Here is a 26859-nt window from a genome sequence, read left to right as displayed (position 1 = left end):
ACCAGTCCTCCCCTGCCAAGTTGCTCAAAGCACTTTTTGAAGCCTCACAAGCTACCCTGTAGCTAGGCTAAAGAGAAGCAACTTGCCCATGGTCAGCCACTGAACTTTCAACAGCAGAGCAGGGTTCTGAGTCTGGATCACCCCCGCTTCCCAGTCACCCCCACGCCCAATTCAATCTGAATCCCTCTGGTGTTCTGCAAGTCTTACTGCTTTCAGTTTGTCCCGATTCTCTAACAGCAGTTTCTCTGTGCGCCTGTAGGCTTGGGCCACCAGCATCTTTGCTTCCTAGAAGGGAAACAAAAACCAGAGGAGGAGTTATAGCAACAAGGCTGAACCAAGAGAGATGAAGATTCTGAGCTGCAGTTCATACCCCTTCAGCAAAGACACAGAGCCCCAGAGATCCTAATGAAAAACAGCTCATGAGTAAAGAACAGCTTAGTTGGGTGCAGAGTGTGATGGCCCATCTCACATTTAAAGTAGGACTAGGCAATGTTCAGCCTAACTATTTCCCTCCAGTTCTGTTTATATGCTTCCTTCAAGTGATTAGTCCTAACCTTTTTCTAGCACTTGCCGTAAGTCAATTCAATGAGCGGCTTTTATTGTGTGGGACCACTTTGGGGAAGGAAGGCAGTGACTTAATAAGTTGTGGGTCTTTATTGGTTTAGAATTCTACCAGCATCATCCCCTTAGGACTGGGACCTATCCAAGACTAGAACCCTTGAAGCAACTGAAAAGCACAGCAAAGATGCTGGTAGCAGCAACAAAAATGTATGGGAAGACATGGGATGGTGTTCAGCTAGACTTCAGGATTGGTGGTTTGCCTCCTTCCTACTCCATAACCACACACACTTTGCAGTGCCAAGCTAATCTTATTTGCATCCTGTTTACAAGGGTCAAGGCAAGCCAACTTGGGCAACAAAGCCCTCTCCTTCGAAAAGTGGCATTCGCACTGCGAATTCCTCTGGGCTAGTGGTTACAGTCTCAGATGATTAGCCTTATTCTCCCTGGGAAACTGCAACATAACAAAATGGCTCTGCTTCAGGGCCCTTTAAAACCTGTGAACAGGCAAGCATTTTTGTTGGAGCTTTATATCCATGAAGAGAACTTACATGGTCCATAATTTGCTGGAGTCCGTGGCTGAAGGGACGCCGTCCTATCCCTGGGGTACTTTCTTTTTCTGGGAAGGACAAGTATCCAACATTGGGTACCATCCCATATTGCTTCACCATTGAATAGGCTATCTTGGTGACCTTCCTCAGGTCATCTTGTGCCCCTGGAGTAAGCAATGGATAAAAAAGAACTTAAGGGGTGGTGCTACATGCATCAGAAGTGTCAAGATACCCCCTCCTATTCTGGGGGGGGGGGGAGAATGTCTATGCAAGCTCATTGGCTTCATTGCTCAAGCACAGTGGAAGGACATTTAACAAAGAGAAGCCTGCAGCACCACTGAAAGACAGGAGGTCAACAAGATGAAGCACATATTTGGCTTCCTCACCTGTAGTGACTTTATTAAAGGTGATGGCTTCTGAAACTCTCCCTCCCAGGGCCATGCACATCCGCTCAAAGAGCTGGTCCTTGGTAAGGAGGTATTGGTCCTTTGGCAGGATCTGGGTGAAGCCCAAGGCAGCATTGGTGCGAGGAGCGATGGAAACCTGTGAGATAGTGGGAAGGGAAGAAAAGAAAAAAGGAGAGGCCCAACTTGTATTGCAGAGAATGAGTTCAAGAGGCATCAGCTGCTCTTGATTACCATGTCCCATGTCCCAAGCTCAGGGCAGAGAGCAAATCTACCTTCATCGCTGCCTCTGTGTGCTCCAACAGCCAGCCTACAAGTGTGTGACCTGACTCATGAAATGCCACAACTCTCCGCTCCTCCGGCGACAGGATTTTGCTCTTTTTAGCGGTCCCTGTGGGGCAGATGGAGGACATAAATTCCATTTCCCAGGATATGCTACTAAGGTGCACCACTATTTTAATCTGCAAGGCTGAGAAGGGAAAAGGCTTTCTCTGCCCCTTATGCACTATCACTTAGCTGTAAGTCAGAGAACTCTCCGCTATCATGACCCAAGGCCTAAGAGAGCCAGCAACAATTCTTTATTGCATTGATAGTTGCAATAACACAGGTCTGTCAATTCATCCTTCAGACCCTGATACCACTTTTAAACAGCCTATTAAACTCTGGCCCTACGGGAGTGTATCCAAATAAATGGTCCATGTAGGATAGGGCAAGCCCTTAAGATTTCTCCCTGGAGAAGGCAACTGCTGAAATATATATGCACAGGTTGGATTCCAGCAATGTATCCCTTGATAAAAATCAACACACAAAAATCTCCTGCCACTCACCAGGCAGTCTTCAGAGATTGTGGCTATGCACGAAGCAAGATCCTAGCAATACATAGAAAACCCCCATTAAGGCCAGCAAAGCCGAGGTAAAACATATACACCCAAACAGAGAGGCTTCTTCGTGGTCTGTAATTAAGCAGACCTGATTCACACCACTCCATTTATGCTCCTCCACCCTGCAGCTGTCCACTGGCAGCTTGGCTGTGTTAAACTGGCGATGATGGCAAAACCCTTTATCATGTGACACTTTACCGTAGACTGAAGAAAACTGACCAACATGTCACCCAAAAAGAAACCTTACCTGCAATGACTCTCTCCACGGCGTACTCAAAATTGAATGTGTCGATGGACTTATGCCCCTCCCTTGCTGCGTGGAGAGCGGCCTCATTACAGATGTTGGCTATGTCTGCTCCTGTAGACAGAGCAACACGCACTCATTGGGTTTTCTTGGGATCAGAGAGCGGGAACAGAGCAGGTAACTATCAAGCCCAACATGCTCTCCCAAGCAATGATCCTCCATGGAACAACTCAAAGAGGGTGTATAAAAATAGTACAGCACTCTGCACCCAAGAATCCACCTGAAGGGTAGGTAATGACTCCAGGGGAATCAAGCAAACAAGCCAACCTGTAACACCAACACGGAAGGAGTAGGGGAAGAAATTGCCCAAGTCACCACTTGCCATTATGAGGAGGGGATGAAATTTCCTTCCCAACACCTCAAAATATGACCAGTTGGACCCTGAGAATGATGTACCATCTTCCCAAACCCCAGGTTGGGACCAGTTCTACCCAACTGAAGACCTTCCTCTTCCAACAAGCCTTTTAAGTGGAGGCTTTTCCCTGTCTGTGTCTATATTGGAGCATTTTTTTAATGTTTTGTTTGTGTGTCTGGCAACCTAGGCTCCTCAGGGAGGCTGGTATACAATTTTAATAACAATAATAACAGCAACAATGTCCTCCTGTCTTTAGCCACCAGTTTTTCTTAGGTTGCAAGAAAAGAAGATGAGGCAGTGCAGCCTTTGAGGTGCTGGCACCACCTTGCCTGATGTCCGATGCTACCTGAATGTTAACTGCTCTCCACTTGCATCAAGAGATTCCTCTTCAATACCTGAATGTGATGCCCTAAAATGCTGCTCGTTTGGGGTTAAGATTCTGCAACTTTTCAAATCCATTACATGCAATGCCCCATTACATCCCTGTGGCATTGTTAGGTTATGTAAAGAAGCTATGTGTACCTGCTTCGACTCTTGTAGCCCACCTGTTTACAGTGGCAACTTTCCCCCCCTAAATCACAGAACAGCATCAAACCTTAGTAGCATTGCTTGATAAGGTGTGGGCATTTCTAGTATCTGACAGAGCTGCTTCTTTAAGCTGCTTCTATGACATATTTTTAAAAACGAGATTGTTTTGTTTTAGTCAAGGTAATGAGAGGCAGAGCTGACATTCCAGGCTTGAAATGTTTAACAGTGTATTTATTATGTAGTTGTTGGCAGAATATATCCCTTTTTTATCACTCTGGCTACGTAACATGCTTGATCTCTAACTCTGATTTGTTATTTTCCCTGAATTGGACTTCCTGTTGTCAATAATGTTGCCACATCTTTTTAGGGGTACTACTGGCAACCATTAGTGCTTTCTATGAATTTCTTTTCAATCAGCTTCCCTTTGTCACATTTTACTGTGATAAAAAAAGTTGTTCTGCAAATAAGAATTTTTAAAAAGCAGAGTACAAAGGAGGGAGAATCAGGAAGTGAGGGGGGAAGGGGCTGTTATGCAAAGCAGAAAGAAGCAGGATCTTGCAAGCCTCTCGCTGTTGTGCTCTGTATGCTAGATTTAAAACCACAAGGTGACCCTCAAGGAGAGGCTTCATGGTGGACAGCAATGAGTTAATCAAGCGCCGTCTCAAGCTGGGCTTAGGAGAGGGTGGTCTGGGCTTGGCATTGCCCGCTGGGGCTCTTCTGACCACAATCACACAAGTTTCTCCAGGGAGGAGAAGGCACATCTGTTCTGAGTTTTGAGCATGTGGGTGGTGTGGGGGCTGCTCAAAGGAATCACGGACGAGGCAGAGCGGGGGCCACCAGCGGGGAACTCACAGAGGATACTCCACAAACAGGAAATTCACAGCTTTGTTCTGAGCTCAGAGATGGACTAGAGGCTCAGGAAAGCAGGAATGTCCTACCCGTTTCTCTCAAGCTAATCCAATGCTGAACTGCTCAGTTAAAATATTTTAGACTGCAGAAACATTTCCCCAGATAATTGCACTGATTTTCCAGCTACTAAGTTTCCAGCAGGCACAACCAGAAGCAGCAGCTCCAACCCCACAAAAATCTGGGTCACACACGCCAAGCACGAATTGTTTTTTACTACCTCTATTGGAAGAAAAACTAACAAAAATGCTGGAAAACTGGCCGATTCATGGATTTAGCACAACCAGGCTAGGTACTAGTCTGTGTGTCAATTTCCATCCACCATAACTACAGCACTGGGGGAGGGGGCTTTGGCCCTCTTTTCTTTCACATCACACACAGCAGCATTGGAAGGAAGCAGCCGGGTGGAAGGTAGCCAAGCCATACATGACTAAAGTGCGCTACAGAGATTGCTAACATGTGGCTGGATGCAAACAGCAACAACAACAAAACAAAGGAAAACCAGACAAACAGCTGCTCTTACATACCACTGAACCCCGGAGTGAGCTCAGCCAAGCGCTGGGAATAAAAAGTGCCAGCCTGAGACAGCTTCAGGCCCTTCAGGTGCTGCTCAAAGATCTCCCGCCTCTCCTGCAAGGAACAAGACAGAGCAGTTTTGCATGGCGCAGCGGATGCTGAAGGGCAGAAATGGGCATCAGAAGAAAGGAAGATGCTGACATCACCTTGTCCTCTAAAAGCAGAAGGGTGGGTAGAAGGGAGTCCCAGGTTCACAGCCTTCCTGCTTATTTATACTTATTTGTTTATTACTTATTCTTGCAAAGAATGATGGACTAGGTAGACCTTCATCCACCCCTGCAACTGCTTCTCTAGACTTTACAGAAGATTGCTATCATCCCTATGTCAAAACATGCATAAACCATCCAAAAACTATTGGAGCCAGTGGGTAGTCTCACTAGGACGTGGGCTTTGGCTTGAGAACACTGTGCATCCTCCTTAGCTTGGGATAAAGCAACTGAAAGGAGAGAGAAGTGTCAAGGCAAAAGGACAGGAGTCCACAACATAGTCTAAAAATATTAGATTTTTTAAAGCATTTTTTAAAGCCTGTGTGCCAGTGTGCATAGAAAAATGCACGCTGCCCCACAGAACCTGAGTAGTTTCTATTGAAAATACAGACTGTAGGCAAGTGGTAGTGAACAGAGTGCCCTCCAGATGTTCCTGCCAGCCTCAGCCAGCACAGCCAATGGTCATGATGCAAGTTGCAGACCAGCAATATGAGGCAGGGCTGAAACCCCTGTTGTAGGCTCAAATCAAGATGCCTTTTGGGAGAGGCCTGAAGAGGAGCTGGAGTAGATTGCCACCCCAGCAAGGCTCACCATGCAATTAGGGTTGCTGCTGCTTCAGAAGCAGGATTTCTGAAAGAAGGAATCTCTACTCAACGGAAGATGTCAGGCTTGGCAAAGCCATGATTATTACAAGGCAAAACCACCAGGGGGCAGTCTCTCTCTTGCTTGCGTATCTTTCCAGGCTCTGGATATTTCCACGGCTTCTTTCAAATGCAGGACAGATGTAAAGAAGTCATTGCAAGAAGTCATTGGCTCTTCCCTCCAAAGGTCATTCCTCTCGCTATACCCCCCCTCCTATTAATTTTGATTTATTCCTTAATGTTTCTATCATCATAGCACTTGCATGGCTGAGCAGGCGGGGGGTGGGGTGGGGGGAGACAGACAGACAGAGGGAGGGAGAGAGAATTGGGGCTTTGCAGATGCTCCCCTCTCCTTGAATGAAGAGAGGCAATTTGCAATTGGGGTGAGGGGGCCAGATCTAGCTGGCTACAGGCCAGCAAGTGACTCATTCAGCTGGTCCAGGCGGTCCTGATTAAAGCAGTGGGCTCAGCTGCCAGGATTTCCTTCTCCTTCCTCCTTCAAGGCAGCTGCACAGCTCACTTTTCCGGTGCCAGATCGTATCAGGCATTTGAGGTATTTTAAGCGAAAACCTGGAGGAGCAGGAGGATAGTGAAGCCCCAGATGGGAGGAGGGGATGCTGGTGCTGTTTAAAAAGGAAAACCCTCATCTCAATTCAGGTCCTGCTTACCGCCCAAGCGGATGCAGCCATTTATGAGCTGTTCCGGGGAGGGCAGTGGGGAGAGAAGGAAACCTTACATAGGATTAATGGAGGGGAGAGGAGGAGGAGGAGGACAAGGAGGTTCCTTTTCTTTGGGCCGTTTTCTATGCTTCCCACTGCATGCACTTAACTCTGCCTACTGACATCACAAGAAGCCCCAAATGTCTTCTGGAAACACGCAAGACTCTTTTCTACCTGGCTAGCAGTCAAATACCTAGGGATGCAAGCAGGGAGCTATTTTAAGTTCTGTGGGGTTTTTTTAAAAAAAAAAACATGCTTGAACCACAGAGATTTCAGTTGTGTGTGTGTTTTTAAAAAGCAGACCACGCAAGACTGAAGTCAGGCCAAGCCTGCCTTAAGAGTTCTAAATGCACAAATTCATACTGTGTGATTCTGCATCCATCTACACACACAAATCTGATTGAGAGCATTTGGTCCTTTGCTTAAAAGCACCACAGCAAAGGCACAAGGGTCATGTTCTGAGAACTATTACTGGAGTACTCCCAAAAGGTGCCTCTCGCATAACCAGTTCCTTTCCTTAGCACAAAAGTTGTTGCTGCTGCTGTTGTTGTTGTTGTTGTTGTTGTTGTTGTTGTTGTTGTTTTAAGCAACCTTGTGTGGAAATCCTCATAGTTCCTGACTGTCCGATTGACACTGACTACTGAACTTTATGGTTTGTGCTCTTCCAATTGTGGGTCAACATAAACCCAGCAGAAATGGTTTTATAGGTTTACTGAGCTCATATAGGCCTGCAATTTGAACGCACCATTCGCAAAGCCGAGATTCTGCTAGAGCTCCAACAGGAAGCAACAGAAACACTCTTATAGCAGAAAACCAACAATGGAGTGAATCCAGTTCCTGGGATTGAGTGCACCACTTTTGAGTCAAATACTAAAGAAAACAATCCACTGCCTAGCCTCTGCCACTGCCCAATACCTTAACCACAGAATCCAAGAGTCACAGCAGAGGTGGGTCCAAATAATACCTGCAGAGTAGGCAGATCAATAAAAATGTGGCGGTCAAGCCTCCCAGGTCTCATGAGAGCATTGTCCAAGATATCTGCCCGGTTGGTGGATGCTAGCACTATGACATGATCGGTGGTCCCCATGCCTGCAACAGAGAAAAATGTGAAGAGCAGAAGTGAATGGAATGTGCCACCTGTGCAAGAAGCTCCAGAGAGAAACATTTCCCTGCATGAGAGGTCAAATGTACACAAACATGCTTTAATATGCAAGGTCATGGGCGGGGAAAGAAGAGGCTGCAATCAAGCAGGTGCTAATGGACCTATCTAGCGAAAATTGACTGACGTGGATTATATAAATGCCAGAACGCTAGAGATCTGGACACAATTTCCTCCTTTAAATGGTTTATTGCACATTTTATACAACTAAGAACACACAGAAATATATATTTTTAATTGTCCTGTCCTTACAATTCCAATCCCTGAATTGCAGAAGACACTAAGCCCGCTAGACTCAAATGTGACCAGCAGTCATACAACTTATTTGTTAATCCATTGATGCAACTTCTCTCACAATTATGTTAACAGTTTGCATTCTAGCAGTTGTCAGTATACTGAAGATAACATTTTAGCGGCAGCGTGCATTTGGCAGAACTGCCATCTTTAAATGGCATTACCACAGCTGTGGGGCAATGCAGCCAGCCAAATACAAAGCTACACAGGAAGCTCTTGGCATGAGGCAGATATAGCTAGGCTTCTTCCTTGCTTGAACTGCAGAAGCACACACTGCTGCCTTAGAGTGGGGGCAGCAGGGGCATATTCTCCCCACGCTGCCCAAGAGATGAGCACAATAGCTCACCCAAGGGATTTATCCTCCAGATAACCCAGAGGTCCACTCTCTTACTGCATGCTGCTACCTAATGAGCCTCAATTCTGCCTCCTTGCGGGATGCTGTGGAGGCAAATTCCAGAAGACAACAAAGCACAACTGTGCATCAGTCTGTCAGGGTATTTTGCAAGGCAAGAAGGAAGGAAATAGAGGCACTGGGAGTCAGTCACGTGGGCTAAGCAGCTTCATTCCTATGGCAAGATTAGTGCAAGCAGAACATTAGCTGCTTTGCTCCTGGGAAGAAGTGCTCCCAAAATAGATCAGACAACCAGCAGATCCATCACCCAACACAACAAGCTTTCCAGTGCTCGCCAAAGACACACCATCAGAACAAGGCCTGGGAGTGCAAGGCTCCAGACTGAGCCTTTTATACTCCTGTGACCCCTTGTCAATCTATTCGCCGCCCTCCCCCAAATCAACACCCCTAGCTTCAACATGACTGAACTGGCAACGGAGTGTGATTAAGGCAACAAGACTCCTGGAGAGGAGCTGCCTCCCCCACTCCCAGGGCACAAAGGGCAGAATGAAAGGAAGCAATTCGGGATCTAACAGGTGCTCTTCCTGTTACACAACCACCCAGGCTCTCTCAACCTACTGGGATATGCATACACTTCTGTTTCCACCCAAAGTATGGCAAATTTAACAAAGCAAGCAACCTTCTATTCAGGGATGAAGAGTGGTCGACTGCTTGCACACTTTAGCTGAAAGCAGGGAGGCTTCTGACCATCTGGTGGAAGATTATTCAATTTTTGGAAGAAGCAAGGCTCAAATCTAAGTTTTAGTAGAGCCCAAGATCAGTATGTGCATGGAGAATGGACCAATCATGCTCAAAGTTGTATGGTAGAGTTAACACTGAATGTGAGCATGCACGCACATACACACACTCTTCATATAATCTTTCTGATGGAAGGGACCTTAGAGGTCAACTAGTCCCCCTCTGGCTCAATCCCGGACCTGCAATGCAGAATGCAAGCACAACATCCCTGACAGGTGACCACCCAGGCTGTAATTCAATACGCCCAGAGAAGAACAGTCTGCCACCTCCCAAGGCAGAGTCTGTTCTGTTGTCAAACAGCTCTTGCCATTCAGAACTTTCTCCTAAAGTTCAGCTAAAATCTGCATCTCTGTACTTTTCGCCCATTCGTTCTAGACCTGCTCACCCTTGGAGGAAAAGAGAGCAAGTCTGCTCCATGCTCTCCTGAATGACAGCCCTTCCTATATTTTAAGACTGCGATCATGTCTTCCCCCAACCTTCCCTTCCCCAAGCTGAACATACTTGGCTCTTTCAACTGTTCCTCACAGGAGCTGCTTTCCTCATATTCCTTAGTTCAGCTCGGTTCATTCTGATCAGCCAGTATGAAGCAAAAGAGGGTGCTTTCGTGCTTTAGCAGAGACTCTTTTAAAAGCACATCATTTCAACCTCACTCATCTAATTTCAGCTACACTAGCAGTACAGAGTGGCTGCATCAATATTAGAGGCAAAGCAAGACGCTGGCTGGGTCTGTCAAGCACACCGCAGACTGCTATGCTCGGGCCAGATGAAGCTTCGGCTGGCTCCCAGCCAAGGCACTTCTGAAGAGGCCTTCTCCCAGACAGACACCAGCTGAAGCAAAAGGCTAGCTAAGGCTTGAAGTCTTGGGCCACCTTTCCAGAACCACTTGGTGCTTCTTAGCATCGGCCTCCCCCTAAATGTTGTACTTATTTCAGGCAGGGTTTGGGATCTTGTGGAGCTCCAGGTGTTGCTGGATATCATGTCTGTCCATTGCTGGCTAGGACTGATGGCAGTTAGTGTACAACATAATCTGGAGGGCACTAGGGAGTACCTGAAAATATTTTCCCCAAGAGAGCTTAGGGAACAGGAAATTCTAGAGCTACAGACACATACGTGCACACACTTGTGCACACAAGTGGAAAACCAGCCAGGTGGTACATTTCAGAGAGTTTTAAGAACCCATCAATAGGTCCAGTCTCAATACCTTGAGTCCTATCAAGAGACCCAGTGATAGCAGTAACACACAAGGCATGCAATAAGCAACCAGAAGAAACCTAGCAACCAAGCAAGAATCTCTCTTGCTTCTTGCTGCCAGGTCCGAAAGACAGTAGGCAGAGCTGGGAGAGGAGAGCAGTGGGAGTGGCCAAAGTTTTGCTCTTCCTTACCGGGGGGTGGGGGTGGGATTGCACTGGCTGAAGGACTGAAGGCAGAAAGTTAGACAAGAGCAGAAGGAACTAACTGTATCTGCTTCTGCCCCTCTGCATCCAATCTTTCTTTTCCAAGTAAACAGGCTTTAAACTTACCCATCTTGGAAAAATGTTTATGCATTTATTAGAGTTATATCATTGCTTACCACATCTAACTAATCTTAATTGGAATGGCCTGCCTGTAACCTACAACTGTGACCCTCCCTTTCTGGATGCAGGTCGAAGTCAAACTGGAGAGTGAGGGTAGGTGGCAACATCAAGTGTGATAAGGAGACTTTGGAACTCTTTGGAGAATCTGGGAGTACTTGGGCAACAGAGAGAAGCTTAGCAATGAAGGAAAAAACGGGGAGAAAGGCAGGGAGCGGGTGGGGGCATGCTTGAGCTGCCATCTTCTGTGAGTAATACCATGGCAACAGTAGGAGGAGAGTTTTCCTCCTGGAGTGGAGAAAGGGGAAATATTTCTGACCACAAGCCAAGGAAAAAAGCAAGACTGGAGAATGCGCCTGAGCTACTGACCATCCATTTCTACTAGCAGCTGGTTTAAGGTTTGCTCTTCCTCTGTGTTGGAGAAGCCAGACATGTTTGTGGAGCGTTTCTTCCCCACAGCATCAATTTCATCAATGTAGACGATGCAGGGTGCACGGGCTCGGGCTTCTTTGAAGAGGCTCCGCACGCGAGCAGCCCCAAGTCCTACCGAAGGGAGTAGGGGGAGGGGGGAAGGAGAAGAGAGAACAAATCCATTCTAATAAATAGCCTCATGCTCTGCTTCCTGAATCTAGGCCCTCGCAAGCTTCCGCCAGGGTGAATCTTAAATGTGTCCCAAGGCTGCTGGTTGTGCTTTGTCCAACAGGCCTACAGTGCCCTTGTTGCTAATAAAAGTAGCTGGAAATCATAGGTGCTCTGGTGCTTGAATCCCACTTGCAGGCTTCCTATAGGCATTTAGTTGGTCACTGTGAGAACAGGATACTGAACTAGATGAGCCACTGGCCTGATCCAGCAGGGCTCAAATATGCTATTATGTTGTAGGTTATCAGAGGGCTGCCTGGTTTCAGGTGCCAGCAGAGATGGCAGCAGCAACAAGAAACCAAATTGAACTAGGAGGATATTTGCTGCCTAACAGCAGACCACGAAACAAGAAGCCCCCAACTTTTTTTGCAGGGTGCCTTTGCCTGAACTAGGTTGGCTCCTCCAAAAGGATTTTCTGCTGCTCTCCATTCAGAACTGGGTGTCTCAGTTAGAAAGTTCCAGGGTCAGAAGTTGAGCAGAGTGGAAGAAATGCAAAGCAGCAGAATTGGTGTCAAGAGGGGAACTCTCTCTCTCTCTCTCTCTCTCGTGTGTGTTTGTGTGTGTGTGTGTATTTGTATGTATGTATGTATGTATGTATGTATGTATGTATGAGATCAGTCAGTGAAAATGCCGTACTGCCCCAGGACACAAGCAGCAGTCTCTGTGAGAGGGCTTCAAAGTTTCCTACAAATAAACTAACTGAGAACAAAGCTTTCTTCCTGGTAAGCCACATTTTCATTAAGCCCACAGGAACACACTTTTTGTTTGTTTGCTTGTTTCAGGGGAAAGCTGAGCAGGCTCCCACAGAGTCCTCCTTCCAGCTCTCACCAAGGAGAGAGACCCCTCTGCCTTTTGATCAACTGTGGAAAGGAAACTGTAGTGGGCTAGGGAGGGAAGGTGTTTACATCTACCCAGATATACACCATCCCTATTCAGCTACTGCATTTCCCCTTGAGTGGATGCCTGGAATCTTGCTCAGGCCGCCTTCCTGGGGGTTGAGAGCCCCGAGTCAAGTTCTGCTCCACAGAAACAGATTGCAAGGACCACATTCCTTCTGTACAATGCCTCACACCTAGCTGGCTCTGTTAAATAAATCAAAGCTGACTGCCGAAGAAGCAAAGATTTAAAAAAATTAAAATACACACACCACCTCTAAGTGAATCCAGCCTCCCCGCCCCAGGACTTACCTCCTATCACCTCCACAAACTCAGAGCCAGCTATTGCCAGGAATGGCACCTGGGCCTCAGTAGCAACAGCTTTTGCCAACAAGGTCTTGCCACAGCCTGGTGGTCCAAGCAACAGGGCACCTTTGGGAACTTTAGCACCAAGCTGTAGGTAACGATCTGGGCTCTAGGAGTGGGAGGAGAAAAAACTTTTTTTAAGCTGCATACTCATTCTGCATCTTCTCCTGGAGGAAGCAAATCATAAACTTCCACTGATGTTCTTTCCCACATGTATGACAGCATGCAAAAAGAAACACCCCCTCATGTCCCTTTGTGGCTGGGCAGACAAGATGGTCGCCCATTCAGCCACACCACACCCCTTGCTCAGAGACAGGCCCTCTGCCCCTACACCACAAAGAATCAGGCCCACTACTACTCATGAGGCCTATAGCTAACAGTGTGATGGAAAAGGCATAATGAAAAGAGTGCTATTTGAAAAAGGATACCCCTATGCCCAAGAATCCTGGGGCAAGTGTGACCCAAAAAACAAATACACTACAAATAAAAGGTCCCACAACATTCCTGCACAGGGTAAATCAAGCAAGCATAGCCAAGAGATTATGGGAGTTGTAGTGCCGCAACACCTGGAGGGCCAAAGGTTCCCCACACTTGCATTACTGGATTCAAAGCATTGCCCACTCAATCCCTCCCATTCCCAACTTCCCAGCTGCACTTGCCAGCACTTGTCTTACCTTCAGATAATCCACAAATTCCTTGACCTCCATTTTGGCCTCATGCATTCCTGCTACATCCTTGAAGCTGATCCCTTTCCCAGATTTCCCATGCACAATAGTGAAGCGGGCCATCTTCAGCTGACTCTGTTGAGGATTGGGCAGGGTGGAGGGGAGAGAGAGAGAAAGATATGGCCGAATAAAGAAAAGCAGGGGTTATACAAAGCCCTGATTCTTATGAGCTTGGAGGAAGAGCAGTTCACTGAGCAATGAAGTGCTCACACTGCATTTGGCAGGGCCCATGTGCCATCCTCCATGGGGCAGACCATTTATTTGCCTTTCTGTTCTATTTTCTGCTTTAGGTAAGTAGGGCTGTGGTTCCACTCACTCAGCTGCTATCTTGATCTAGGTTTTAATGTTAGTAGCAAGCTGGAGGGATGCCTCAAACAATTGCTGCTGCCACCCTCCAGCCAAGAATCTACAGACAGAGAAATCAGATGGAAGGAGCTCTCTAGAACTCCTCTCTTGTAATTTTAGTTTTGCTAGCCGGGCTGGCGAACACTCCACCAAAATGGCAGCATGATCCACTCAATTCCCTGGCTTTCAGAATGCTGCTTATGCAAGAGATTTGGTGGTGGGGCACTTTTTTATGGTGGCAGGGGGAGAAGAAGGCGAACAGAACAACAGGGACCTCAAAAGCAACAGGCAACTGCATTCTAGCCTCCATTAAACCGCAGCGACAGACAAAACAACAATTTAGCTAAACAGCCTCTGCATAACTGCTCATTATCCTTTGCTGAAAACAGCTACTAATGTTGGCTTTTCAACTAAGCTTACAGTAGGCCACAAGCTTGAAAGTGCATCAATAAAAGTGCCAGGGGTGTCACCCACCTAAAGGAAGTAAAGAGGGAACCTTGGGAACTTCCACAGCTATGAAGTAAAGGGAGTAGGGCAGAGCTGACTGGGCTACTGAACTGCAGAACAATTTTTTCAGCCCATTTCCACCTCCCCCAGCCCCTCCCAAGCAGGCAGGCAGGCAGACAGACAGAAATCACCATCCTTCCCCTCAGCTGACCGAGCGGCAGGGGTTTGGCTGATGCTGGGAGGGAGGCATGTGACAGGAGGTATGAAGGCCAGCTCACAGCACAGTCCAAAAAGCTTAGGCAGCTTTAAAGACTGAAAAAAGTTATTTTGCTAAAAGCAAGGGATTTGTGTTCGCTGCTGCATGCGAGATTTGCTGGCAAGACAAAAGCAAAAGAAATGCCATTCCCAGCTGCAAGTCATTAGTGAGCCCTGAAAACAGCAGAGAACTGCCCTGCAGATTCCCTGAGCTCAGTCTTCCCAGCCTAGAGGGACAGAGGACGCCCCCCCTCCACCACCCCACCCATGAGGCCAAATACTGTAAAGTTCCGTCAGCTGATAGGAAAAGCAGCAAGACATAGCACAGGGCCGCCCAGCCTTTGGCACAGCTTAATTCTCATCCGCTGTTGACTTTGCTGGGGGAGGGAAGAAGAAGCCAGGCCCACCCAAAACAAAGCAGGAGGGAGAACTACTTACAAAGGCACTGAAGCCTCCTTCCCTTCCTGCCATCCCGGCCAGGCGAAAGATGTACCACAGGATGCCAACACCCACAGCAGCCATCCCCAGGGCATAGAGGACGCTGCAAAGACAACAGCAAACCAGGGTCAGACCTAAGCAACTGCTGTATCAGTTATGAACGGACAAAAACATAGCCAGTACTGTATTTGTGGGACAGCTATGGCAACATTTCAAGATGCAGGGACAGGAAACCTGTGGCGCTTCAGCTGCAATTCCCATCAGCCAGCATGACCAAAGGTTAGGGATGATGGGAGCTGGAGTCTTACAACATCTGGAGTACAGCTTTTTTTTGGGGGGGGGAGCCTGTCTAAATCAAAGAACAGGTTAAGAGCCCAATGAGCTTTGGGGGCAGTGTAAAGGGGCATCTTCTGTGCTCTCACTCTCAAGCGTTAATGTGCAGCTGGCATTAATTCCAATAAAGCTTTGGGGGAAGTTCTAAACAAATGTCGCTAACAGAGAATGTGTGTTGTCTCTGACTGTGGGCAGATTGCTCCATTGAAACATAGGGAAATCTAGGAAGCTGCCTTACTCAGAGTCCACTGGCCCATCTAGCTCAATTGTCTCCACTGACTGGGAACATCTCTCCGGCATTTCAGGCAGGGTCATTTCCAGCCCTGCCTGGAAACACCAGTGGGGACTGAACCTACAATTTTCCATATGCAAAGCAGTTGCTCTACCAATGAGCTAAGGCCCTTCCCCAAGTCAGTGAAGTGCTTCAGACCAGCTCCTCTGAGCGACTGTCGTGGAAAGCAGGCCTCATCCAGCATGTGGGGCAATGTCCTCAGGTGTCTGAGATTCAGTGGGCATAGGTGGGGAAAGTGGTGGGTTGCTGGGAGTGCTAGAGGTGGCCAAAGGATTTAATACCATCCTCATTCAAGTCACAACTCTCAATGACTGCAACTTTCAGGTAAATAACCAACCTTTCACAATGCAAGATTGCCAAGTGATAAAAGCAAAAGTTATTTTTTTTAAATGCCCACCAAAAATAATTACATGTGGTGGTTAAGGCACAGATTCAACAGTGAAAGCAGCACAAGGGTAGCTTCTACAAAGTTTACATTCCAAATGGAAAATAAGGTAATGGCGGAAGAAAGCATCAATTGATCTGTAGCCAGTAGCTCATGTTGAAGGGATCCATGGAGAGGACTTCGGACGTTCTTCATCGTGACTCCTGGAAGTGTCATAGTTCAGTGGCTGAGCATCTGTTTTGTATGCAGAAGGTCCCAGGTTTCAATTCCTGACAACTATAGGTAGGGCTGGGAAAGACCCCTGCCGAAAACCCTGGAGAGATGCTGCCAGTCAGACCGATGGTGTGACTCAGTTTAAGGCAGCTTCCTATGTAAGTCAGTCAATAATTTAGTTTGCCTGTCAGGCTCTGAAAGTAAAGCACAATGGGGAGAGTGAATAAAAAACCTTCCTCCCTCCCCACAAACCCAGAAATGTTTTGCCCATGAAACTCTTTTCATAGTCTCCTCAGAAAGCCAAGCCTGGCCCTGGAACAGAATGGTTTATAGGCCTCCTTCCATTCTTATTACAAGAGAATCTCGTCAGCCAGAGATGACAAGATTCCATAAATCATTTTTTTGTGGATAAAAGCTGCTGCAGCAGCAGAAAGAAGACCACAAGAAGAGCTGGCTCTTGCCATCATTAAGGAGAAACAAACGTTCCAAGCCAGCATTCCTGCATCTTTAGAAGCTTCTGCCCTCCTCCTGTTCTCAGCATCAATTCCCATTCTGACTTTACATCAGTATTAACAGCTTTAGCCTTTGCAAAATCCTTGTGACAAAGGATGTGAGGTTCTGCATAACAAAGTCCATACGTTTAATGGGAGCACTTGCTTCACATTGACATTTGGGGTTTGATTAGCAAAACATTTCTGCTCAGCATGGGGCCTATGAGTCAGTGTCCACCAAAGGTACAGTCGGCTGTTGTCTTAATGGGCAAACGCTCGGGAGTTTATTTTTATAAGCCAAAGATAATACCGTGTGGGAGGCTCACTCAGGCTGTTAAGGCATTATCTCCATTGGATCCCCCCCACTATGATCATTGCCATGTTCGCCAAGCCACCCTGCAGTATTCATGGGGAAAATAGATTGGCACACTTTTCACAAGAAAATACTTTTGCAAGTCTATGGTGCTTAGGCTAGGTTCTGGTTGCCCCAATCCACAGCCCCTTCCCTTGCTGTTCCCATGGAAAAATTCACAGAGCTAAGTCATACAATTAAGTTCTGAAGCAGGCAAAGTCACCTCCTAGCTGGCTAACCGCAGGAAGTGGTGTGTGTCATGCGTTTTACACATTTGTGGTTTGTGGTGGCTGCTGGTGTTCCAATCTAGGCCACCAAGTCTTTTTAGGACATGCTTTGCCAAGCTGGCACCCTCCTGATAATTTGGACTACAACTCCTGCCAGCCCAAGCCAGCCCAGTTCTGTTAGCTGAGCCTAATGGCAGTTGTAGTCCAAAGCATCTGAAAAGTGTCAGGTCAGGGAAGGCTGCTTGGAGACACTGTACACACAGCCATGGCAAGCAAGAGGAAGAAGCACAGAGGGCATGGTGGGGTGGAGAGAGGAAGGCAAGAAATGGAGGGTGGGGCAGACAGTGCCTTGCAATGGTGGAGGAGCTTTCTTCTAAATGTGTCATACTTTCCAAAGAAGCCAGTGCGCTTGTAGGAAACGGGGATCCTGTCCTTCAGGTCAATGCTCAGCTCTTCCTCAGCTGCCCGCAGCTTCTCCTCAAACTTGTCAATGTTTGCTACCTGCATTCTGTACATCAGGGCAAGCCTCTGGAGACACACAAAAGCAACGTTAGCAATGCCGAGGCCAGATTCAGGACACTGATCAACTGGGAATTGCACAGGTGGAAAAAAACTGCTCAGGGCCACAACCTGTCATGTGTGAGTAGGTGGGGGAATTCCAAGGGGGATGAAAAGTGGCTGCTGGGCAAGGAATTAAAAGCTACGTGACCTCTTAAGCTTGCCAAAATCTCAGGTTGGCTTAAGCACAGACAAAGGTGCACTTTGCTACAAGTCAGAGGAGAGGCTTAAGTAATCAACAGGCAACCCATTCTTATTAGCTGCCTTCTCTCTCAACCTGGAAAACTCACAAGGCCATGCAAGTTTCACTGTTTGTGGCAACTGCTATTGTTATGGGTACCAGTAATCAGTACAGAATTATTTTATTGTATTATAATAAGTTATTTTAGATCTAATGGAAGGGCCACCCACTGCAGGCTCACATGGGTCAGGTGCTAAGTTAGTCAGGACTCACAGGAGGATTTTTCCTGTGGCTGTACCCACATTCTGGAGGAAGGTTTGGAATGCTCTCTTTTAAACCTCCTCCATCAGGAGAAGGCAGTTTTTCTCGTGCAAGCCTATTATTATTATTATTATTATTATTATTAATAATAATAATAATAATAATAATAATACCCCACCTATCTGGCTGGGCAGCTTCCAACAAAAGATTAAAAATACATTAAAACATCAGTCATTAAAAACTTCCCTAAACAGGGCTGCATATTAAAGTTGGATGCTTTCATTATCTGTCATGCTATTTGTGTCTTTTGGTTTTGAATTGCATTTATTATTGGATATTTCTTTATTGTTAGCCACTTTGAGAGTACTCTGGTCAGAAGAAATCATAGAATCGTAGAGCTGGAAGGGACCCCGAGGGCCATCTAGTCCAACCCTCTTCAGTGCAGGAATCAAAACCCAGTATTCCCAGGCAGTGTCCCATCCAAGTACTAACCAGGCCTGACCCTGCTTAGCTTCTGGGATCAGCCAAGATCAAGCATGTTCAGGATAGTATGCAAATTGTTCCAGAAAAAGCAAAAAACTGCTCACAAAATTCTAATACTGTATTATAAATATGTGGAGTTTTCCAAGAAACAGTTTATGAAAGTCATCAGGATGACTTGTGCTTAAACTCTGCATTTAAAACCAAGACAATGAAAATCACTGTGATAGTTTCATTTAGATTCTACATAGGCAACTTCAGCTGCTTTCCCTTAAAGGTCTCCATTAAAGTCAGTGAGAGATTTCTCTGTTCCTCAAATCATTTAATGCAGGGATGGGGCAGAAGATGTTTCAGGATCTACTGGGTGAACTCTGGGTGACCTTAAACTGATCAGCAAAGATTTCTTATTCCAATTTTAAAAATAAAAATAAAAATAACAAAACCAAAAACCCTAACTCTCAACTAAAATGAAGCTGCTGAAACAAAGCACATATTGGAAAACCATAATTGATTTGTGTGTGAAACTCCTGCAAGTTCAATTCTAGTACAAATAACAAGTTCTGAGGCTAGACAAGTGCTCAGAGGTACCATGGTCTGAATTCTAAGTGTGCATCATCCTTCCACCCAAAGCTCATTTGGGGGACCTCAAGGTTCTAGTAACAAAACAAGAGTAGATCCTGCAAGTCTGAAGTCTTCCCTCCCTTAACTTGAATTACCTAAAAATTTAGCATAGATATTATGTTATCTTCCTTGTCTGAACAAGGAGATGAACAGATAAATGAAAACAATCAGAAAAGCATTCTTAATGTTGATATCCATATAGGAAAACTTCACAGAAGTTTGACAGCTTTCTGCTTATGAGGAGAAAAAGCAGATTAGGAAAAAACAAGATTATTTTTCAAAGAACCACCTCTGAGTTGACCAAGACAACAGGCCAATTTTAGGGGCTGGTGAAGAACTATGGAAGCATTTGGACGTTCACACAACTGTTTGGCAGGCACAACACCAGGAGAAATCTGTGAAACTTAAATGTGTGCGGAATTTCTACTACCAATCCTGAAGCCTACATTCCTATATCAATCAAAGTTGGCCAAACGGAAAAGTCTTTGCTTAACCTACTTTGCAATACTTTAAGGACTGATCTTGCTGAAAAAGACACTCACAGGCCGTCCAAACACAACTGCCCCTGGATGTAAGTAGATTTCCACAATGTCGCTCTCTGGCACCACTTGAACTCGCTGCACTTCCCCTTTCGCCAGCATCTCATTTACAAAGTCGTTCCAGGATATGTTGCCTCCACTGGTGCTCAAGGAGTTTAGCAGGCTCATGATGATGGCAATGAGAAAGAGGGTCCTCAAGCGCTCCCGGTACATCTGGTCCTCCCTCTCCCGGCGTCTCTTTTCCTCTTGAGAGAGGAAACATAAGAACACATCAAGATTAGCATTACGAGCTGGAGAGCAGATTGATTATGCCCCAAGCCACAGACCCCCACACAGTCTGTTTTTTGTTCCACATTTCATTTTCCTAGGAAAGCTAAGCTGAGCTAGGAGAGGCAGCATCTGGTTTGCAGTGTGCTATCACATTACAGCCCCTTTTTCCAGGGACTGAATGAGGAGAGACCAAGAGCAAGGTCACACAGCAAAGCTGCATGTAAAATGCCTGCTTCAAACTAGGCCAACAGCTCAGGAGCAGAGCATGTTTACGGAGCTGCCTACCTGGAGTTCCAACATTAACACACATAGGGAAAGGGGAAGTTTGCATTCGATTAGCCAGCAAATATTTGCTCTACCCAGCTCCAGCTTTCCACATTTAGCCTGTTTCAGCAGTTCTCTCTCATGAGCCAGTCCAGACAGCGTGTACAAATCAGCTCACATTCTACAAGAGGAAAAACAAGGAGATCCATTTTTTTCTCAGAAAGGGTCCTAAATGCTCAACCAGATAATGCTAGGCTAGACTAGGGCAAGATGCCTTCTGTCACACCACTACCACAAATACAGAATGAATGATGCAGTTTTGCACCAATTGAACAATTTGCAAAACCCGTTTGAATCATGCGGAGAAAGCTCTTCAGCCTTCACCTGGTCCTACTGCTCTGCATAACTTGCACTTGGTTCAAACGGATGTGGGATCTGAATTGGGCTCCTACCCTTTGAAATGAATGGAGGCAAACTGCACAGTAGCAGCACTCAAAGCTTGCAACTTCTGCCAACACTAGAAAGTATGGGCCATCTCTCCAGCATTCTAAGCCCCTTCTAAGGCAGGATTCTCCAACCTAGTGCCTTCCAGAGACTTTGGACTCCCACATTCCATCAGCCTCAGCCAGGACAACTGTACTCTTAGAGCAGGGATAGGGAACTTATCTCCCTACACCCAACACAGGCCACTATTGACCCATTTTTGCATAGCACTGTGCACGGAAGGCTCAGTAATCTGCTGCCTGCTGGTGCTTGTAAAGTGCTGCACACAAGGCTTTGCAGGTGCAAACCTCTCCCGGCCTGGCCTTGTCTTTACCTGCCAACATATATGATGTCAGGTGTAAGGAAAGTGTCTGTGGCTTCCCCAATATGGCCTTGTGGGCCAAATGGAGAAGACGTAGCAGGCCTGAATAGGCCCACACGTAAAAGTTTTTCCATTGCTGTCCTAGAGCTAGGGGCATTCCTAAAATTGCAGAAAACCATCTTGGTGGCTGCATCTACAGGTCACTGGCCTGATCCTGCAGGCTCTTCTTATTTTGGATTCTAAGTCTCATTTCATCCTGCCTTGCTCTTTGATCCAACCTGAACGGCCTAACTGCTGCCCATCTCTGCCAATGGCGCATCATCCATCGGAGCCATTAAGGAAGCCTCCCAAATAAATCATGGCTGTTTTGTTGGAAAATCTATCTGCTGTAGCCAAGATTAGATTTATGTTAACAAAGGCATTTATCAGCAACCACCACCAGTTTAAGCAGACGCAAAAAGAAAAAGAAAAACCCCACTGTACAGAGATCCAGCCTCATCCACAATTTCAAGCTGGAGCTGCCTGATCAGACATCCAGCACCATATTTCACTCATGGCTTGCTCTGTCCTCACTATCCAATGACCCCCACCCTTAGAGGAAAGTAGTGTTTCTCAGATAAAGCCATCATTCACCAAACACCAGTATCTTAGTAACTATGCCCTGCCCACACCTCTTTTGTCTTCTCCTACCATCTCACAGTCCTTTGTTATATCAGAAAGGCCCAGCTACAGCAGAATGAGAAAATCTATCACAGGAGTTGCAAGCAAGTGCCCGATAAAGAATTTTTAAAAAGCAACATGGTAAAAAATAAAAATAAAGCCCAACAACCCACAGAAACTTAACTCGGGGGAAGGATTCCCACAACATACAGAGTATGGGGTGAGATTACTTTCTGGGTTCCAGGTGTATACTAAGGTTGCATTAAACAACTTATCAAAGAAGAAAAGGGAAAGGGAAAAGGAAAAGGAAAAGGGATTCTATTGATCACAGGTATGGACAACTTTAACACCTGCTTTTCTGAACTTCTGCATATACACACAAAGATCCACCCACATTTGACCAAGAAGAACTCTACCGGTACTTAGCACCCAAGCTTACTAGTTTTTTTCAGAAAACCAAAATGACATCTAAGAGCTTCCAGGATCCAAAGACATATTTTGTCTGATGAGGTGTTCTGCGAATCATGAAAGCTTGCACCAACTTTAACCTACCAAGTCAAGTCCATAAAAAGCATCAACACACTAATGTCATTTATCTTGATTACCACAAATTATACCCTACATATAAAGCTCTAAGTTCATTAACCTCCCCATAGGCTTAGGAGACAACTGGAAAGCTATTGCAGTTGTATTTTCTGGCTTGAGAGCCCCCAGCACTGTCAGCCATGGGGTTCAGAGCTCTACAATTTTTAGGACTCATACCAGCAAAGCGTCTTGGTCTAATCAACTTCTTTTTGCAAGCAATGACCCCTTTCACTGACAGAGGAAATCCTAATAAAGTACTGCTCTCTCCTAAGTTTCAGAGGCAATCCAAACAGATGTGCCCTCTGCGTTCTTTGATCAGAGTTGTAAAGGGCTTTCCCCCATCACTTGGGCCTCTCTCATAAGGTGGAGGTAGAATTCAGAGGCTGCTGTGGGAAAATTCAGAGAGATGCCGGCTGGCCGTAGAATGGCTCTTGTCTGCAAGCACACCAGAAAACGGCAGGAGGAACAGATGAAGAGATCTGCCTGCACTGCTCTGCGTTTTGCCCCCCTCTGCCATCCATCCTTTCCAGTTGCTCAGAGCCTCTGCCACCCAGCTCTGCCAGGCTACCAGCAAAGGGACCCCACTTTTAGCAAAACAGCACACACATTCACCTCCCAACGCTGCAGAGTGGTCACACTAATCATTCCATAAATAAGTCATATACTAGCTGGAAGAGACACTTCTTGTCAGCAGCTGTGGGACCCATTCCAGCCTCAGAAAGCCTTCATGAAGAAATGATTTGCCATTAACCCCAAACCTGAACTCCATGATTAAAAGCTTGCAGGGGCTGCAGTGACAGGCCACAGGACTCTTTGTAAATAATTACTGCTGGGATGATCTTTCCCCCAAAGACACAGAGGAGGATTCCACCTCGCAAAGTCAACTTATCCATCCATTACAAGCGGGGAAAGGCTGTAGCGCTCAGTAGGTCATGGTGTACACACATCAAGCCAAAAACAACCACACCTCCTGGCCAAGATGACTGCTGCATATTATTTTGTGCAGCCTTTCAGGCACCGGAAAGGACGTACTCATAACATAACATACTCATAGTAGGAGCTCCTGAAAAGACCTTGCAACAAATGTAAGACTCTCCCTAGTAAATAGCTCAATCTATAGTATAAGGAAGGTGTCTTTTCTCCTCAGAGGTTGGGAGAGGGGTCATGATGAAAACAGACCCTATTCCTGCTCTGAAGTAACTGCTGACTGGTGTGAACTGGGACTGCATTGTGACAGCCAGCACCTCTTGCACTCAGCATGCACATTACAGCATCTAGATATCTCCTTGCTAACATGACACTGCCTGTTCCATCTGAATCCTGCAGTTTGGCTCACTGGATGCAACCCTAGCCCTGGATTTTGCAGATTCAGATTCATGTTCCACTACTGCCCTGGCCTCTCTCCCTCCTCCTTTCTCTCCCATACACACACTGTCTCAGTTACCTATCTGTAAAATGGGAATGGCAACAACCGCCTCAGAGGGCTTTTGTTTTAGCAAGCACAGCAAGAACTGTAAAGGTCTAAGCACTTTTTAATACACAATGCATACAGTGAAGTGGCATAGTTAGGGGCAGAAACTAAAAACTAAGATCTGACATGGCAGATCATTAGCCTCGAATACAGAGTATGGGTTTACTGGAGAAGAAATTAGCTTGAAACCACCTGGGTCCAGTGGCAACAAGCTGCTTGTTTATCCCCGTTCTGGACCACAAGAGACACTCATCTACTGTTGCACTTTGCACACAGAGCAGAAGGAAGGTCTAGTGTTGCTAGTGTTCAAAGCAAAGGAACAATGGGAGGAGATGCTTCCTCTTGCCTTTTTACCAGCACTGCAGGCTCACATGAAAGAGCAGGAAGCATCTCATTTCCAGCACCTTTATCCAAAAGAGCAGCACTAGGAATTTGCAGCCACAAGGCAGCCAAAGTGCAAGCCTGCTCCCTGCCCAGAAGCCCTTCTGGTCTCTCAGCACTGGGATACGCACACATGCACACTTGTTCTATGGAGGATATGTCTTTCCCTTTTTTAAAATGCAGAGTCAAATTACATCAAGGAGGAAAAAAGAGGAGGGGCAGAATACAGCCACCACTGCGGCTGTTTAGCTTCATCTATGAAATCTGCTGAAAGCTCCAAGGGAGGGATGTTAAACTTGGGGGCACTGTCAGGTCAGCTCAGCCTCAAAATGCAGGTTGTGTGAAAGGGGGGGGAGGGCAAGCTATTCTGAAGCTAAGCATCTGTGGGAGGCCCTTGTGATCTTTTTATAGCTCAGCAGAGGAAATTTTAAAGGAGCTCTCTGCAATATTTTCAGAGGGATGGGGGTGGCGGGACAGGACTATCACTGCAAGAGGCACATGCATACTCCCGCTGGCCCCCAAATCCTGACACAGACTCTGCTCAAATGCCTTGCCAATCTTCAGAATGCTTTTCCCTGGCAAGTGCCAATGTCCTCTCCCTAGAAGGGAAACAAAGGTTAAATACTCAGGTGCACATGGCTAGATCTAGGGATGCAATAGAATCAGGTGGTGGAGTGGACTGCAATGCTCAACTTGTTTAGGTGTTATTCTCGTTGTGTGATTACTCAAAATGAGAGCCTACGGGTATTTGGCAGGCTTCCTCTTTGCAGATATGCAGTGGGGTCAGCGAATGGGCCCCTGCTGTCTCCTTGTACAATGTGAATCATGGGGAGCAATAAAACCTGAATAGGGCTGCTATATTTCCCACAGATAGGGGATATGGTTTTTGAAAACCCACACATGTAAAAGTTCTATGCAAAACAGAAGACTTGGGCTACAATCCTAACCCTACTTACCTATGAGTAAGCCCTGTTGAATTCAATAAGTCTTACTTCTGAATAGACATAGCTAGATTACACTGCAATACATCAATAATCCTATCCCTTTGCCTGCAGTGCTGGCCTTTATTGACATAATATTTTTAATGTAAAGGAGCATTCAAAAATGGAAGAACCCCTTTGCACTTTAAAGTGGTGCAGTCGACTTCACCACCTCATTGTGTCACATATAATATCACCAGAGCCAATATTCTTCATCCTCATAACAGTTTCCCTGAAATTTCAAAGGTTTTAAATGTCCTAGTAAAATAATGGGTGCATCCCCATGGAGGCGAGTCTGACATATTCATTATACAGCTTTTGGAAAATAATCTTTACCCTGACTTGACCCCTGAGATGTATATTTTTAGGAAGCTGTTTTAAACTGTTTTAATTTACTTTTTTTAATTGTTCCAACCCACCTTGGATCCTTAGGGTAAAGGCACGTAAATAATAAGCAGCTGATAAACACAAACATGTAAGTACCCCTTAGAAAAATAATTTAGCAAGACTATCCCTTCCCATCTGCATATTTCAAGAACATTTTTTAATTAAAATAAAAAACTTTCTTCTTCAATGAACACTGTATTCCCCTCTCCTCTAATACAGCCAACATCTGCTAAATGTTAAAATATATTAATTGCCTCCCTGCCAGCAGCATGGCTCTCTCCACCCTGATGAAGGCTTCCCCTTCTTCATTATATTTGCATGGTTACTTGATACCCAAAGCAGGAGCGATGCTAAAACCACTGAGGCATCAAGCTGAAAGTCACTCCAAAAATGTTACAACTGTGCAAAAGCAAATTGGTTGAGAATATTGCCTGTGTAGACTCTGAAAAACTTTAGCTGGATCAATAACACATGCCTCAGTAGAAGGGTTTCTGCTCCAAAATAAGGCATCCATTTAATATTAGCTTCTAAATAGCTTTAATACCTGAAATACATAAAGCTGTATATATTCAAAAGAACTGCAATCAAGTTCTGGAGGCTGAGATGGGAGTGTGGACACAGTCTTAAAGCCTTTGCAAGTCTTCCTGTGCTCCCCTTTTAAATCTCCAGTTTCACAGGGGGAGGGGAAAGACTCACAAAGCCTCATGAGGAATTTTGACAGCTGGGCTAATACGCCCACTTGGCATTCATGTGAGAGCATAATGATGTCCTGTGATCGACAGATGGGTATCCTGCCCCCCGTCAGATCACCTGACAAATTTGGTCTATAAGACCAATGCTGATAAAGGCCCAGCCCATGGAGCCAAAAAAGTGTTCCACCTCTGTTGTAGTCACTTCTGACTGGAAACTTCAGAGCAAAACTGCTATTTGTACTTACCCTCATCTTCGTCTGGAGATTTCCCTTTGGATCCTTCACCACCGCTGCCATTGCGATGAGAACCAGAGGTAGAAAAATAGTCAGTGCCACCTGTCAACAGATTTACAGTCAGAGTTCTGAGCATCTCAGCTTGTAATAAACAAGGTTTAAATTTCTCAAACTTTCCTATACAATTTGTTGATAATGTCTGTTGAATTAGATCTCAAAGTCATTTGTTAATTGTCAACTCTGCTAAGAGCCCAGCTTCACAGAACTTCTCCCTGCTTCACCTGGAAGCATACATTCCTTCAGAC

General features: G+C 46.0%; 1 protein-coding gene across 1 annotated transcript in view; it reads right to left on the bottom strand.

The window, feature by feature from the left end:
* The window catches only part of SPG7 (SPG7 matrix AAA peptidase subunit, paraplegin), a 32855-nt gene that overhangs the window by 2894 nt on the left and 3102 nt on the right, over positions 1-26859 (bottom strand). Inside the window, exons 3-16 of the mRNA XM_053400023.1 lie at positions 26567-26656; positions 19830-20071; positions 17575-17714; positions 14894-14996; positions 13358-13483; positions 12630-12792; positions 11173-11346; positions 7594-7718; positions 5015-5117; positions 2642-2752; positions 1789-1904; positions 1496-1652; positions 1110-1273; positions 208-285 (exon numbers count right to left, since the gene is read on the bottom strand). Of these exons, the coding sequence (XP_053255998.1) occupies positions 208-285; positions 1110-1273; positions 1496-1652; positions 1789-1904; positions 2642-2752; positions 5015-5117; positions 7594-7718; positions 11173-11346; positions 12630-12792; positions 13358-13483; positions 14894-14996; positions 17575-17714; positions 19830-20071; positions 26567-26656 (1892 nt within the window). The remainder of the gene's footprint in view (positions 1-207; positions 286-1109; positions 1274-1495; positions 1653-1788; positions 1905-2641; positions 2753-5014; positions 5118-7593; positions 7719-11172; positions 11347-12629; positions 12793-13357; positions 13484-14893; positions 14997-17574; positions 17715-19829; positions 20072-26566; positions 26657-26859) is intronic.

The sequence above is a fragment of the Podarcis raffonei genome, chromosome 8, assembly GCF_027172205.1.
Source record: "Podarcis raffonei isolate rPodRaf1 chromosome 8, rPodRaf1.pri, whole genome shotgun sequence".
In the NCBI taxonomy this organism is placed as follows: Eukaryota; Metazoa; Chordata; class Lepidosauria; order Squamata; family Lacertidae; genus Podarcis; species Podarcis raffonei.
Note: the sequence above shows the minus strand (reverse complement) of the source record. Positions and strands in the feature narration are given on the sequence as shown.